We start from the raw sequence: 16,986 nt of genomic DNA, 5'->3' as shown, positions 1-16,986 counted from the left end.
CGCTTAGTGCTTGAATTGGTGCTTGTCATTCTTATGCCCTCTGTCCAACTTTTATGGAAACGGTCAAGAAAAATAAATAAAACAAACCTTTAAAATGGCAAGGCCTGAGGGGCAGAATGACATGCTTGGAGCATCACCACTGGAGAAGATACAGGCCACGGTTCTGTTTCTTGGCTGTTTTTTGAAAGACTGATCCTGGAGCTAAGATATGCTTTTTCACTGAGACCTAGAAGGACAACAGTGTCTTTGCTGTAGTTGATGTAACGTAGGATGAGGATTCTTATAGGTCTCAGAAAAAAAAAATAGTGTTTTGTTTTTTTTTTTTTTTAAAAGAGCATATTTTGCACTAAGTCTCTGTATCAGAGACTCTGTATCAGAATCCTAGCTGTTTCTCTTTGTTTCTAGGCAGTGTTCTGTTGCAAGCTCATGATGTAATGTCCCATACTTTAATTTAAAATGCATTAGTTACATTTTATGTAAATAGACATTGTATGCAGAACTAGAAAGCTTGTGACATGTTGTGATTTACATGCGTTCTTTACAATATGTTTTAATTTTCAACAGGTTATGAAACCTAGACCTTAAATATGAACATTTTTAAAGCAAAGAAAGAATTTACACACTTCTGTCTTTATATAAAAAGAAGGTTTAATAGCTTATTCAAAGATTTGGTTGGTGTGATTAGCATAGTTTCTCCCATATGTGTCAAAAAACAAAACAGGTACAATGTAAGCAGCTGAATTGAAAAGTGACGGTTTTCTAATAAGTTAAAGTTTCGCACTTGTAATTTTCATATAAATTTAGCAGCACATTATTTTGTCCAGCTTTATTTAAAATTGTTAGCCCAGAAGCAAATTACTTAAAATTTTAGGATAAACCTGGATTTAACTGCATTAACAAAGATATGTTTATTTTTTTGAATTTTTTTTCTTCTAAATGAAAATCATGACAGCTAAAAGAGAAATTGTGAGGAAACTTTAATTTCTGTAAGGATGAAAGAACTTATTACTGGAACCTTATGGAAATAGTTATAGATCCTTTCAGCAAGATAAGTTATATGACTTGGCATTATGTTACCACATCAAAACTTACATGTAGTTGTTCTCTTTAACAACTGTATTAATAGGAAATAGCAATTCTAAAGTTCTTGGTACCAAAAAATGCTTTAAAGAACTTAAATGTTGTTGAACATACAGTGCAACAGGTATAAACTACTTTATCAGACCTTACAAACTTGGGGGTTGATTTTTTGCTTATGTTCTTGGTTGGAGTTAGAAAAGTACTGCAGAAGTTAATATTCCTTAGGGAAAAAAAACCAAGCCAACAAAAATCCCAAACCAAATTAAGAAAAAAACGCAGAGCTTTGCAGCAGGGTAAAATTGTTACTGACTCTACAAACGTTTTAGTTATAGAATTATAAAATACAAACATCATCTACTTTAAACTATAGAATTTTAAAATTTGAATGTCTTATCCTGTCTTACCAGCTTGACTCATAGCTTGAGTTGGCTTCTCGAATGTAGTCTCAAATATTATGGTTCAGTGCTTGTTATCAGAAAGATGAAAATACTGAGCTGTGGTTGAGAAAGCTGGTCAGCATTTCTTAGCGAGACATGAGGACCAGGTATTTAGCATGATTGACTTAATGTAATTTTTTACCACAAATTCTAGTGAAAATACCCCAAAGGGGAAAATTTACCACAGCTTGTTTATATAGTTTTCAAACCAACACGTTATGTCTCTTTCAGTGCTATTTAATTTTTAGTGAAAGGGTTAAATATTGGTACTTTAAAAATAAACAAATTGTAAATTTGTTTTAAATTTTTAATGTCTGTGTATCAATGTCAGGTACATGAAGTGAGACAGTTGTGTAAATAAATTTTACTAGATTTTTTGAAAAGCTGTAGTGGTTATGTTTGTTTATTCCTGAAATACTGTTTGTGAAGAATAAAAGATTTACTTCGCTGGGAGACTTCTGTGTGTTACTTGAGAAAATAAGACTCCAGCATCTGCTTTTTCACTTTAAGGATTACAACATGACTATATTTCTAACAGATACCACTGCAAAAGTTAGGTAGAAGAAAAGGTGTGTTGGAAGGATCTTGGAATGATGCAGGACCACTCATTAAAACCTTATTTACTTTTAGCTCTGCTATAGCAGCTTTCATTTGACTGTGTTCAGACTTCTTATGCAGTGAAGAGTGCTTTCATATGATTGAGAGAATATACCCACAAAATTATTTTTAGATCTCTTGATTTTCTGGCCAGTCTTGAAGTTAAGACCCAAGCTCTTACAACTTTGCTGTAGTAAAGAAAAAACCCTGACTTGTATTGGTCCTTAGTGTTTTTTTTCAGGTTGCTTCTTTGTTGAGAAGCCTTGGGCTGAAGAAACAAAAAGTGGATTTGATAAGGTTGTTTTGAAGGTGATCTCTGAAATTCCTTTATTTCATTTGATTGCCTTTGAAAACAATTTGAGCAGTAGAATCAGCAAGCAGATACTAACCTACCTTGTAAGGTTGTGCTTATCTGGTTATGATTATAGTTGTATGTCTCTAAATGCTGCTTTTATTAAAAATGATGTAGTAGTGAAACAGATTATACTTAGATATGCTGGCATAAAATCAGGAAATGGGGTGATAAAGCAATAATTGTATTTAAAACATTAAACTTGTTTTTGAAACTGAAAATGTGTATTGCCATGCATCCAGTGAGAAAGCTTTGAAGCAAGTGAGTACATTTATGCTAATTTTGTTTTACATTCACTATGTGAAGTTACCATGGTGAATATGTCTTTTCATAGACAGATACAAGTAAATGTGTGTAAATGTAGATAATTTTTTTAATATTATATATATATTATGTACTAAAATAACCCAATCAAAGCACACAAACTCAAAAAAACCCGCTAAATCATCTTAACAATGATGTTAAGGTTGAAAGTTATGGATACACAGAAATTAAGGAATAATGTCCAATTGTTTTGTCCCCAAGTCTGTAGCAAACTGATTGTCTAATGTAAAGTTGTCTGGTGCTATTCCTGGTTCCATGCATTTCTTTTCAAGTCCTTAATTACTTTTCTAGGATGTATGGTAGTTGCATTGCATGATTCTTTTTTAAGCTTATTTAAACATTGTATCTTTTGAACAAATTTAATAGAAACACTTTCTTAGCTTTTGAGAGCTTTGGATATGTTTTATATTTATTTGGAGTTACTAGCATGAGCAGTGACAGAAGTCATGTGTACAACTTGACCATAAGAAGGTCAAGGTGAAGCAAGCTGCAAGAATTTTCCTGATTTCTACAACGGAAATTGTGAAGGGTGTAATTTTGATCCTGTTAATGGAGGGTCTGCAGTACAGCTGAAGAATCGGACTGTCTGGATGCAGTGATGTGTTGGTTGTCTACTTGCCCAGTCTCTCTGCCCTCTTTACACATTTTATGGTTTTTTATAAATCAGTCAAAAACCCCATGGTGGTTGTAGTAGGAATGTATTTCATAATGGCAATGATGTCTAGTTTTTGTGAATTTGGACACACACATTCCCTGTTAATGACTGTTTTAATGTTTTAGTGCAGTTTAATCCTTGTTTTGTTTAGAATTTACTGTCAGTGTTATGGCATTAACTGATTCAGGTTAAAAGGGTTTCTTCCTGCAAGTTGTCAATCAAGCAGAGACCACTGAGTTGCAATTGGATTTTTCTGTGTGCTCTTGCTCCTTCAGAGAGCTGGTTGTTAACTGTCCTTTATTTTTAGCTTTAAGTGGACACTTCATTGCAGGTAGTTCTTATGCTATGGCTACTTATGTCTGTGTACCTTAATGTTTTTCCTGCTCCATCTTCTGAAGTCTGATCTTCCACTAATCTGTGTGATGTGATTTCATATTTTCTAATTCTGCTTCTACTTTCAATGTGAACTGGCAAACTCTAAAGCCATAATAGCATTATCATATCACTTACAACATTGCTTACTTTTCTTTAAACCTATCAGGCCTACCTAGGTCTTTGTTAGCAGCTACTTGATTAGTTTTAGGCTAAATGACATACCAATAGTTTGGAAGTCCTTGTCAAAAGAACAGTGTGTAAAATCAGGTTCCATTTAGAACACCTCGGCAGAATGCTTGGTGTGTGGATTTTCTGCCACACAAGGTGATTTTTTTGACTAATGTCTGAAAGCCACGTCTCTTGCTTATATGAACAATGTATTGTAAATTCCAGTGGGAACTAGAGACATGAAAACAATATTTCTTATGTTGTGGCCTTCATAAAGGCTTTCCCTTTCAGTGGAATTATGTGGAATTGTATTTTTAGGTCAGGTTTTATAGTTATGTGAAATACAGAATGACCTAAATAAGGTTATGGATGCTTTTTTTTTGAGTCAGTTTGTCTGTAGTCCTACTGTAATGGTTTGAAATTTTTGAGAGGTTCTACCTTTGAATAGCACATAAGAGCACATCCTGAGAAACAGATTCTGGAGAACAAAACCAGCATAATGCTCTAGTAGTTCAAATAGAAGAAGCCAGTACTAAGTTTGCAGGATGTATAGGAAGAAAAATCTTTAACAATAACAAAAAAAGCTGTAAATAATTTATATATATATATATATATATATATATATATATATATATATATAGCCTTTATATAACTTCAGGCATCCACAGGGTGGGTAGCCTATCAGACCTTTTGACTGATAGATTTATTTTTTAAGGCATATGCAGCATTCCTGAATAAATAACTGATTTGGCTGGTAGGAGGATAGAAACATTTTTAGTAAGTATGCCAGTCTGAATTTAATGATTTCTTGTCTTCCTACCATTTCATCTCTTGTTACTGCTCTGGGAGCAGTGTAGAAGATCTGCTGGTTTTTTAAAATTTTTATAAACTTTTTTTAAAAAAGTAAGTCTACTTTCCACTCCTCTAAATGAGTAGCAACCTCCTTTAACTTTGCAGAAAGTCTTTAGATATTATTTGGCTTATGGAAGCATGTTGTGGTTGAAGATTTTTCCATAAAGCAAAGGAGGGCACAAACCTACAAAGGAACTTCCAGATACTTGGGGGCTGGTTTGGCTTGAACAGTTATGTAATTTCACCATTTATAAAAGAGATTTTAATGATAATTAGTGCTGCTTTTTTTTGCTAGTTTCGGAAATTTGTTCTAGCATACCATTGTTGTCTTTGTTAGAATCTGAATTTCAGTTTTCAAGTTCGGATGTTGCTTGTAACTGATACTCATTTGTTCCTATGCATGTAATTAGAGAAGTTCTCATCCTCTTTAAGGTCTTTTAGTATAGTAGTTCTCTTCCTGCTAAAGGTCTTTTAGTATAGTCATAGAAAATAGTCCTCTCTCCTTAGTGTTTATATAAAGAAGTTGAGCTCTTAGATTTTGTGTTATCATGATGAGTGGCTCTGTAGCTGTTCCTCTTGGAATGTATTCATCTTGAACATGGGAAGCAAAAAAACATGTATTGCTTTGGAAGATTTTGTTCTTAGTGTTGTCTATTTGTCTAGCACATATGCACTTTCTTTTCTGGATGCACTTCTGGTCTGGTTTAAAATTGAACTTTTTGTTGCTGCATTATATGTAATGTATTGCAAAGAATATACAGTGATCTTTTTCCCTGTATTTCCAACTAATTGCCTCAGTTCCTTAACATGAAGGATGGCTTCTACCTCAGGCTAGTAGAGGTTTTAGTTCACTGATTTTTATTTGTTTTTTTTAAACTCTTTTTTTAACTGCGCTGGTAACTAGTGTTGGAAGATTTTATAGAAATATGTAGCGTTATTTTATGTAGACTGAGTTTCATTATTTTTTTCTGGCAGTAAATGTGCTAGTAAATTATTTCTAATAATCTTATTAGGTTCATGCTATGTTGCATTTTGTCCTGTTGGCTTTTAATTGCTTCAGTTGATATCATTTGTACTGTTCCAAATTTGTTCTCAGTGGATGATTCCCTAATATTCATTTCATCAAAGGGCTCTTATTTTTTTTTTTAGTCAATCACAGAAAGGCCTGACTTGAGAAACTTTAGTGATAACATCCTTTAGCTTTGTATGTCTTTCTGAAATCAGTAACTGTTAACCTTTCTTTATAAAGTTTGCCTACTCTGCATTTCTCCTACTAATCATAATCATTTGAATCGATTTTAAATATCATATTATGCCTTTGAAATCTAGCTAGGTTGAATGAGTTATATTTTCTTGGCATTAAAAAATTAGTTATTTTTCTGAAGGTAGTCTGCTAAATTTTTCTGGTACTCTGTACTCTATTAATATTTCATCTTATTGGAATTTTTTACTTTTTCAGCTTGTACACTTCTTGAAAAGTAGGATTTAGCTGTTTCTTACTGTCTATTGATAACAGGTCAAAAAGGCTTATTACTGAGCTTGCTATGTAAGTGTTATTATTCTGTTTTCATATAACAAATAATTTTTTATGCATTTAAGACATTATTTTGTGTGCAAGCTTGACAGCTCCATTCTCTTTGGTTTGGGGCAAATGATAAGCTTTCCTCAAAACTGAGAGGAAAAGTCTTCCCTTTTTCATTTTCTTATTTCATCACCAGTCCTCCCTTTGGTATATACCAATGTCCACCTGTTTACTTGCTAGTAAAAATATGGGCAAATTGGACTCTTAATTCTTGGAGCTAAAACTAAAAATAATCTTTATTTGGTCCTCATTTTATAGCATCACTGGTTCTTCCCTGTTAAGCTGAAAAATCCTTGCTACTTGCTTTGCTACCTGGAGTGTCTTGTTCACTTTTCACAATCTTTTGTTGTGACACAGCCTTTGTTGAAGCACCGGAACAGGATGTAAGAGAGACTGGAGGCTCCCTATCCCTGGAAGTGTTTTAGACCAGGTTAGATGGAGCTCTGAGCAACCTGGTCTAGAAGGTATCCCCTGCCCATGGCAGGGGGTTGGAACTATGTGATGTTAAGGGTCTTTTCCATCCCAAATAATTCTGTGATTCCATGGCAGCTCTTAATTAGCCAGCGCTTTTTCTGTACTCCCGAGCAGTCTCTTCCCTTCGCAATTAATATTGTTATATGCAGCAGGGGAAGGTTCCAGGCATAATAAGCACTCTAAATCTTCTTGGGATACAGTCTTTATCTACAGTAGTTCTTGCATCCTTGATTTAAAAGGGATGGAGAGGGGAAGGCAACTTCCTTTTTGCTGAAGTAACAGCTTTGCTGATTTACTACAGCTTCCCTTTTTGCAACTTAACTTTTAGTTTCTGTTTCAAATGACTAGCTCCTCTGGGTTAGCTTTATTATAGAAAAAAAATTCTATTGTAAGTTGTTACTTATTAATCCTGAAATAGTTTTATTGAAAAGAAAATTCTACTGGGTAGAATTTGGTTCTCTGATCACTCTGGTTGACTTTGTTCTTTAATTTAGAATAGTAATTATATCTTGGAAGGTTATTCTCAATGGTAGTTTTTGTTTTTATAAGAATCTTTATTTCCAAGTATTTGTACTTCAGACTTGAAGATTTTTACTGAAAGGTCTTAGAGTTGCTCTTTCAGGAAGCACTTTTTAAAACCAAATTCTGGGCACATTTAGATTAAAATTATTTGCACTGTACTAATCCCCAAATAGTAGAACACTATTCTTTTCCTTTACATAAGAAGGGAATGTTTTCTGATTAACACTCAAATTCCCAGGGGTTTCTTGAAAATGGTCCATCCAAACCATTTCTTGAGGGAAAGGATTAAAAAACCCACCATCTTAGTAGTTGTTTTTTTTTTCCTTCTGTTTATCATTTTTCCCCTCACCATGGTTAGCAAATAGTTCTTCCCACAACCTGTATTGTTTTCCTTGTAAAACAAAAGGTATTCAAAACTTAGGCTGAACTGTGAAATTCTGTTTATGAAGGACTTGAACATTAGGAAGCTTGATACTGATGTTTCCTTTGTTGGAGGAAGGGTAAGGGAACAGAAATCTCTATGTATAAAATATTTCTTTTCCAATTTTTAACTGTGTTTCTGCAAAGCTTATTATTGTGGTGAAAGTCTGCCTGCTTTCCACCTGCTTTCCCAAACTGTCTCCCTTTGATACAGTGAGCTTGCTATATGAAAAAAGCAGCACAAAGTTGTAACTTTGCTGTGGTAGTTGGATCTCACTTAGACTAAATTAATTCCTCATTCCTGACTGTTGTGATGTTAGTGTCACTTGCTTGAAGTTCTGTTTTTATTTTCCATCTCTTTCTGTGAGATACTTCTGTGAATTTCTTCTGGAATAATGGGCAAAATAGAACATAAGACTTGCATTGGTTTATGTTCCTCTTTTGCTAGTCCAGAAACTCGTTTGACTTTTAGGGAAATTACCTGTAGTGAGAAAGACCTGAAAGCAATAGATGGAGCAGCCTCTCTCACTGGGGGGATGTGCAGGGGTATGGATGTGTTGCAAGACTGTGGGGAAAAGATTTTAGAATTCTTGACTTTGTCTCAGCCTGTAAGAGAGTGAAAACAGTACATATCTCAAAAGATTTTTGAGGCTTTGTTAACTTTTTAAAATAATGCTGATGGCCTCTGGAAGGTGCTGCTGAAGTGCACAGCATTACTGTCTGAAGGCTGAATATCATTGTTTTTTGTTTTGTTTTGTTTTTTTCTCCCCGTTTCTGGCAATATATAGGCGTGCCACAGTTAGGGAAAGAATTTTGTTTGGTGTCTTTTTAAAGAAAATGCAAAAGTGCTTTGCTGGGGAGAATAGAAAGGGGCTTTCTGAAGAGGTGCTGAAGACATGAAAATTCAGAGTGGTGATTGGTCACCTCTGCTTGATTGACAGGTTGCAGGGAAAAACAAAAACCCATTTGTTCTGGCTTAATGGAACTGGAAAACAGAAAATGAGTATCAGGTAAAAATTCCTTTTTTAAAATCTTTGCAGTTCTCCTATAAAAGGTGGAGTTTTTACACAAATTTACTCCTTCCCCACTCCAGTAAATTAGGAGTAAGAATTACAGAAACAGGTAGTTGCTAAGCTGTGTAATGTGGGTTGTCTATGTCAGTGCGTTTTCCAGGGGGCAGGTGTTGTGGAACACCCTGCAGCAGCCACTACTACTGGGGTAGCTTAGCAAGAAGGCAGAGGATGGAAAGGGTGTAGTAACTAAGCCCTGAACTGGGCCCAGCTCTCTGGTTAGGCTCATTAGCAGGACGTTCAAGGGGAAGCTTTTATTTTCACTTCCTATACTGTGCCTGCTTTGTGGATAAAGTCTGTCAGTTTCTACTACTATCAATTTGGAATCTTTCATGAGCATTATTACAAAATTCACTGAAAAGTGAATAGCTTAAAAAGTAAGCTTTGTTTTAAAGTTACTTCCATCTAGCAGTATACTGTCATAAAGATTTTATAATTTCAATGTCAGCACCACAGTTTTGAGAATCATAATTGAAAATTATTAATTTCTGTTAATTATTTTGTATGTTAATGTATTTCAGATTGAAGGACAAGGACATGGTGCAGTTTTCGACTGCAAGTGCTCTCCTGATGGACAGCATTTTGCATGTACTGATTCTCACGGTCACCTTCTGATTTTTGGCTTTGGTTCCAGTAGCAAATATGACAAGGTACAGTGCAAGATGTAAATCAAAATGTTTGTCTGTGTTGATTGCATTTGTGCAAACTTCTTCAGAGCTTCATTTCAAGAAGGATGTCTTGACACAATTTTGAGCTATTAATATGGGATGTTTTGGATGCCTGTTGTTGACAATGAGATTTTTCACTGTCTTTTTTTAAATTATAGAGACATTCTGTTAAACTACTGCTTACATGAGAAGTTCATAATAATAATAATTTAAAAGCAGAATTCAAAATTAACCAGTCACTGTCTACTTTCTTAAGTGACAAAGTTACCAATATCTGCTAATGGATCCACACAGATAATGGGAATATGCTGCAGTGGAACTGATAATACTTATACATTCTACTTGAAATATTTTTTTTTGCTTCCTAACTAAGCCCCAAAATATGGGTGTGTAATAGAACTAATTCCTGCTACCTGTATTTAAATATTGCATAGCCTGTGAGGGAATTATTTACAAAAAATGTGCTATGTTTTAGTGATGCTATTTTATGTCTGTTAATGAAGTACTATCATGGATGCCTTTGTGCTTACCCAGCAATATTCCACCATTAGTGTGATTTAAATATTATATCTTTATTCTAGTGTCATAGTCTACATTGTGTATTTTGAGTGTGGGTGTCCTGCCACAGACCCTCATGACTGTAAAGATATGTGGTGTTGGTTTTTTTTCTTTTGTGGAGGAATGTGCTCTGGTTACCCTACGGGTTCAGAATGTCCGCAAGATCTTAGTTCTTTTACCACCCAGGAAGGAAATGAGGTGTCTCTTCTCCCTTTTCCTAAGACATATGTACATCTATCTGCTCCATTTTCATCTCTGCTTGTGGTAGCTGACATTTGAATTTGGTTGGTGAAGCGCTGCTTTTTGGATATCTGCTTTGGATCTTTGGGCTCGGGCTGGTTTTGAAAGCATTTTGGCAAATGGCAGTGCAGAGGGACCTGAAGGAGGGAGAGCTGGAGGAATTTTAATCTCTATCTTGTAAGATACTGGATTTCTTACTATAGTCTTACAGCAGGATTTACATTTGGGGATTTATTTTTTCTTCTTGTTTCTCAACCATTATTTGTTGAGAGTCCTCACTACTAAGCTGCTGTTGCTATCCCTCAGTTATTACTATCTGTGCATTTCCCCTTCTATTTCAAGTAAAACAAATAAGTAGAGACATCACAAGCAAGGAAAATCAGGATTATCAGATAATTTTCTTTGTGTTTCAGAATTCTGACTGTTCTAAACTTTAAAGCCTGTTGTAATAGGAACATTTTTCTTACCATCTCCATGGATTGTTTCAGGTTTCTTTTTCTGTACAGTTGTTTTGGAAGTATGTAGTTCTCTGCTACTTTGAAATTCTGGAAATTAAATTGGAACTGTGAGTCTTTTGGTCTTTGCTGTGGTAGATCAGAATTTTGCTTTATACTGCTATTTGAGAATTTACCTGTGAGGGATTAAATGTGTTTGTAGAGTGAATACAGTTGCTTTTTCCTGCTTAAATCCTAGAAACCCTTGGCTGTCTTGTGGTTTTTGCTGCAGTCCCTGAGAAAAGATTGTTTTAAAATTTTCACTTATTGAATGATTTAAAATAATCTTGTACAGCTGTTGCTGTGCCAATGTTATTCTTGGCATTCTTCATAATAGAAGAAATGGGAGCAAATAAGGACTTATTTATTACCACTTTAATCTCAGTCTTCCACTCACAGAAAACTTGGAAGTGTCTGGTGTCTTCCATGTGTGGTTTCATCACCTCCATTTTTGTCTGACCTGATTTATGTGAAAATGTTACTACAGGTAGGTAGGTGCTGGAGATATCTGGGTTTTTTCCTGCCTTTCTCCCCTCAGATACTGGGAAGGGTGTCAGACTATGATCTGGTAGGATATGTGTTTTTTGGCCCTTAAAGTGTTTCCCATCTCTTTGGGGAAATTAATTTTACAGAAGAAAGAAGCATGGTATGTAACCTGTCCTGTATTCCTGCATTTTGGAATTGACAGTGATTATAGCTGAGATAATGTTAATTCTACTGAGAGAACAAGCTCTTTGTATTTTCATGTTATGTTCAGATAGTATCTACATTTCCTGTTGACTGGAACCAATGCTTAGGCTTTCTTCACCTGCAGTGTGATCTTGGCCACAATGAAAGTGGGGTGTTGGCTTTTTGTTCGGAGTTTATGGGGTTTTTTGTCTTTTTTTTTTTTTTTTAATGATACATGTTTTTGTGAAGTAATTCTTTTGTGGGGAAAAATAAAAAGAGTATGTGTGCTGCTTGTCTGGGGCTGCTTGAGCCAATCTCAGCTGAAATCTGAGTGTATCATCACCCGAGTTGTGCTGAGTTCGCTGTCAACAGGGCATGTGCACTTCAGAAGTTCTTGATTAGGTGGAAACTTGTCCAGGAGTGACTACCAGTTCTGAAGTGTAAGGTACTATTCTGTTGATTTTAAATCATAGAATATTCTGAGTTGGAAGGGACCCACAAGGATCAAGACCAACTCTTAGCTCTGCACAAAGCACATCATGTGCCTGACCGCATTGTCCAAATGCTTTTTGAACTCTGGCAGGCTTGGTGCCATGACCACTTTCCTGGAGAACCTGATCTCTGAGCTTTCTAAGGCATTTGTTCCTGCAGACTGCCCAAACCACAGTGCTTAGCTGCAAGTTGACAGTTTGTGTTTGGTGGATTGGTGCAATACTGGGAAAAACCTCTTTATGTAACTGTGTCCATTTGGAGAAACTGAACATTCTGAATGTGTGATTGGAGGAGAATCTATCTATAGAGCTCAGATCTTGTGGAAAGCTTTTGTGCTTATTCCCAAGCTAGGTTTGTGAAGTCATATGAGTAGAAGACTCATATGCAAGTGGTGATGTGATATCATCTTATTGTCATGAATTTGATCTCTAATAGTATATAAACAAATAAGCCTCATTGTTAATACTTCTGGCTGGTTTTCTGATGGAAAGTCTAATTCTTCTGATTTTTCTCAGGATAACACATATTCCAGGATTCCAGTAGGGGTATTCTACCTCAGAATTGTCCTGAGCCTGTGTTCTCCAAGAAATGCCACATTATCTTACGGAGTAGAAAACTGTTATTTAGTCTCCCTGTTATACTTGATTGCAATATAGAGTACACAGAAGTGTAATTGCAACAAAGTTCCTTGTGATCTTGTACTGGGTCTTCCCTTTGCTCACAAAACCTGGGATACAGACTACACTGTACAGCCAAGACACAACATAATAAAACTCACAGGTTGTATGACCTTGCAATTGGAAACTCTTTTTTCTCAGTGTGGGAAATACTTAGTAGGAAGACTTATACTAGGTGTAAGTAATGCATATTCTGATTTCTGCAGACATTGTAAGCTCTCCTAGGGGACCTCCATCTCTATCATATTGAGCTATTGTGAGATGAAGAAACAAAGGTGTTAATCAGGCCTTGATTCTGTCAGTCAGACACATGAAAGCACTTTTATCTTTCTCATTCAGCCTCTGTTAACAAAGAATCTAGTAGCAACATTTCATCCAGTCATCTTTTTTTGCTGCAGTGGGCTATCACCCTGTCCATATGTATTTTGTAAGAGGAGTGTTTTGAGCCTCTGAAGTGAATTCTTTTCCATTGCTTTTTTTTCTTTGTATCTTTCAAATTTCTTCTTGTTATTTTTCTGAGTTTTTGTAAGGTCTAGAGCCCATGAATACTATGATTTTTTTCCCAATTCTTTTTTTTTCAATCCATGTCATCTGGATGCGCTTTCTGATGTTGTAATTGACAAATGTCAGTTGCCGTCTTTGTTTCCTGGTCTTCTTGCTTCCAGAAGACACATTTGTCATTGAGAGTCCAGACCTCTGAGTAGCTGCTATAATCTCTGCCTTACTGATTTCTACACAACAAATTAGCAGAAACCATATTATGGATTGGTCATGATAGAGCATACTCTTCACAAATCAGAGGATGTTCTCTGACAGCTTGGGCATTCCTCTCTCCATGTTTCAAAGACAAGATTTTTTGAGATCTCTATGCATTGAGTCAATCATTTCACTGTTTTCATACTGCACTAGAAATCTTAATTTGTGTGAATGATGATTTTGTGATTTGATTTTCACTTGTTACTTCAGTTCAACTGAATACATGAGCTGCTACAGGGTTTGCTTGCCAGTAGGTGGTCCTGTGATGTGTAGTGTACGCATCAGCTTCTATTCACTTTTTCTTTTCTGCTTGCACTTCAATATCTTTCTTATTGCACAATACTGAGATACCTGTGTCAGTGAGGGATGGAGCATGCATATTTTTATATTTATTTGGACAAAAATATTCTTCAGTCTTGAGGGTCTGTGGAAAGTCATCTATAATAAATTAGAAGCAGGTGGACAGATATAAAAAAGAAAACTTAGTGAAAAATTCAATTTTTATTTTGGCTTTATTTTGTCAACTGAAACTTTTTCTGATATCTACCATTATAGTAAGGATATATATTTTTTTGATGATGTTAAAATATTTGGCAATGCCCTGATGAAATAAATATTTTCCTAGTCTTCTGCCTGCACCACATCTCATAAGTCTGTGACACAATTTTTTATTATCAGAAAATTTATTCATTCAGACTGTAGAAGAAAATTTATGAACTAATACATTAATGCTGTATATGGTCACATGTCTTCTAATAGTTAAATATTACCCCACTCCCCTATTCTATAAATGCTTCCCACCCTGAAATATGTGGATCATTCTCTTTGCAGTGTTATATAGAAAGAGTACTTTGAAGCAAAATAATAACAAAGTCAATTATCCCCTTTAAACTGAAATAAACACATCAGTTTATAGCCCTGTTTTTGCAAAATTGACCATGAATACCACTGTTAAAAATACTTTTGGCAGTTCTCTTCTGTATGCTTTTGTAATAGGTTCTTTAAAAAATTACAAAATTACTTTGTTTACAGATAGCAGATCAGATGTTCTTTCATAGTGATTATCGGCCCCTTATCCGTGATGCCAACAACTTTGTCCTGGACGAACAGACACAGCAGGCTCCACACCTTATGCCTCCCCCATTTTTGGTTGATGTGGATGGCAACCCTCATCCTGCAAGGTATCAAAGACTAGTTCCTGGTCGTGAGAACTGCAGGGAGGAACAGCTTATTCCTCAGATGGGAGTGACATCTTCAGGTATGGAAAATTTCACTTCACTGACCAGTAGTCTATCTAGTTACTTCAGTTGTTCTACACTGCACTTTGTTCTTTTTCTTCATTTATGGCCATAGTCGTTCTCTAGTGTGGAAGAATTACTATGTCTTTGGCACTGATTGCTTGTGACAATTTCATTTACAGTATTGTCATCAATCAAGTTGGCACTAGTTGATGCTACACCACCAGTTAGCTTGGAGTTTGTTTCATTATTGGAGCAATGTATAATGCTATATGAGCTCTTGGTTACCTCTCTGGGATAAGATTTCCTGCTTTAGAAAACCTAGGAAACAGACTGACCTTCTACAGATCAGTTAGAAAAGATAACACTTGAAATAACAAAAAAATGAGGCGACATCTGAAAGAAGCAAAATTGTCTTCCTCATTAGTTGAAGACAGTCAATTTTAAGCTTTGGTGATTTGGTTAAAGAACTGAAGACTTGAAAAAGATGCAAAATCTAGGAATTCCCTTGAAAGTTTTATTCTCATGCACATGACATGAGAAGAACATGCATATATAGGGCCAATGGCTGGCTGTTGGAAACTGCCTAGTGGTGTTTCGCATGGGTAGGGATGGAAAAACAATGCCTACTTATTATATGTTACTAATTTAATATTAGTGTAAATAAGAAAACAGTGACTGATGGAAGTAGCTTTAAATGTTTTCAAAATAGGCATTGTTAATGATTTGGATATTCTTGAAAATATGTGAAAACTGACTGTTCCTGTAAATTGTAGTCTATATGTTCATGATACTTAAACCTGTGGTGTGTCAGACATTCCAGGAAGGGTAACTGAGAGTGTTTTTACCAAAAAAAAATCTCTTTATCCTTATTTGTAGAGCTCAGGATTATAGGCCAGTGAATATTTAAATATTTTTAGGGGAGGATTTCCTTCTTTCCTCCAAAATTACAAGAAGAAATGCTACTTGAGAATAAGCTGTAAGAAGGAAAATATCCTTCCTGGTGAATGTAAATTTATTAGTTACTGGCTTTGAAACAAAATTTGATTTTTAAGGAAGGATGTGACTTTGCTTCATTGGTAAAGTGTGAATCCATTGCATTGTGAAAATCTCCAAATTTGAAAATGTCCTGGGCACATTCTTCAATATATCTTGAAACAAGTCAGACTCTGCACATAGACCAAACAAAATTAAATCTAGAGGTGTGTCTCCATGACACATGAATGCCTATAGAGAGATGATGTTCATAGCATTTTGTTTAATAGCAGGGAGCCATCCGTCAGCTTGACAAGTGCTGGACAGACACAAGATATTTTTCTACGTTTTTACAATATAGCAGCAATGCAGTTGTATGCAGACCTAAACAGCGTTTATACAGTTTATACGTTCTCTTCCATTAAGAAAGTTCCTTTTCTTTCTGAATCTTTGTTGTGGGATTTGATGCATCTCACTCAGAGCACTGACCATTTATTCCTTGTTAAGTTTTCTGTAGGGACTTCTAAGAGTAGGGGGAATTCAGACAGTCATACTTGATTTACTGATTTGATGAACATGAAGCACCTTTAAACCAGATGTTTTGAAAAAAATCAAGTATGCACCCTGTCTTTATTATTTTATTAAAAAGAAACCATTTGCTGTTTCTTGCTAAGGCATTGTCTCACAGGCTAAATACATAAAAAACATTCATTTTGTTTAGATAGCAGTTTCCTATTTAAGATCATTCTTGGGTTTTTAGTAGTATTTCCCATTGTTCTCAGTAGACAGTATGTCTGCTCATGAGATTGACAAATTAATGTCTCATTTACCTGACTCATCCAACTGTGGTTATACCAGAGCTCATTCCATTATTCCAAGGTTCTGCTGCTTTAGGGAAGTTGACTTCAATAACCTTTAAAGCCTGAGAGCACTATCTTAAATATTTATGTTTTTTTCTGAATACTGTTAAGAGATAGCTGCTTCTGTTCAGCAGCATAATCAAAGCTCTTCATTTCATATCACAATTACTGTAATATCTAGTCTTTGATCTTGCAAAGTGCAGTTCATACTGTGATATTTCTTTGGAGTCATGCTGAAAAAATAATTTCTAGATCTTGTTTCTTTGAACATTGTTATTCCTCATTATGAAGTCCTGCTTCTCTTGGCTAGAGCTTCCAACCATTCCACTCTACCATCTCACTATTCTTTGTGGAGATGTCGGACTTTTTTTTGAATCAGTACTGTAACCTTTGTCTCTATACCTCTTTAACTGTTTTTTGTGATCATTGTAAGTATGAAAACAGGTTTTGT

General features: G+C 35.3%; 1 protein-coding gene across 2 annotated transcripts in view; it reads left to right on the top strand.

The window, feature by feature from the left end:
• PHIP (PHIP subunit of CUL4-Ring ligase complex) overlaps positions 1-16,986 on the top strand; it is a 105,891-nt gene that overhangs the window by 44,453 nt on the left and 44,452 nt on the right. For both annotated transcript variants that reach the window (XM_030267489.4, XM_030267488.4), the window contains exons 16-17: positions 9,430-9,558; positions 14,495-14,720. In XM_030267489.4, the coding sequence (XP_030123349.4) occupies positions 9,430-9,558; positions 14,495-14,720 (355 nt within the window). The remainder of the gene's footprint in view (positions 1-9,429; positions 9,559-14,494; positions 14,721-16,986) is intronic.

This window comes from Taeniopygia guttata, chromosome 3 (genome assembly GCF_048771995.1).
Source record: "Taeniopygia guttata chromosome 3, bTaeGut7.mat, whole genome shotgun sequence".
NCBI classification, from domain to species: Eukaryota; Metazoa; Chordata; class Aves; order Passeriformes; family Estrildidae; genus Taeniopygia; species Taeniopygia guttata.
The sequence above is the reverse complement of the archived record's forward strand: the minus strand, read 5'-3'. Positions and strand labels throughout refer to the sequence as shown.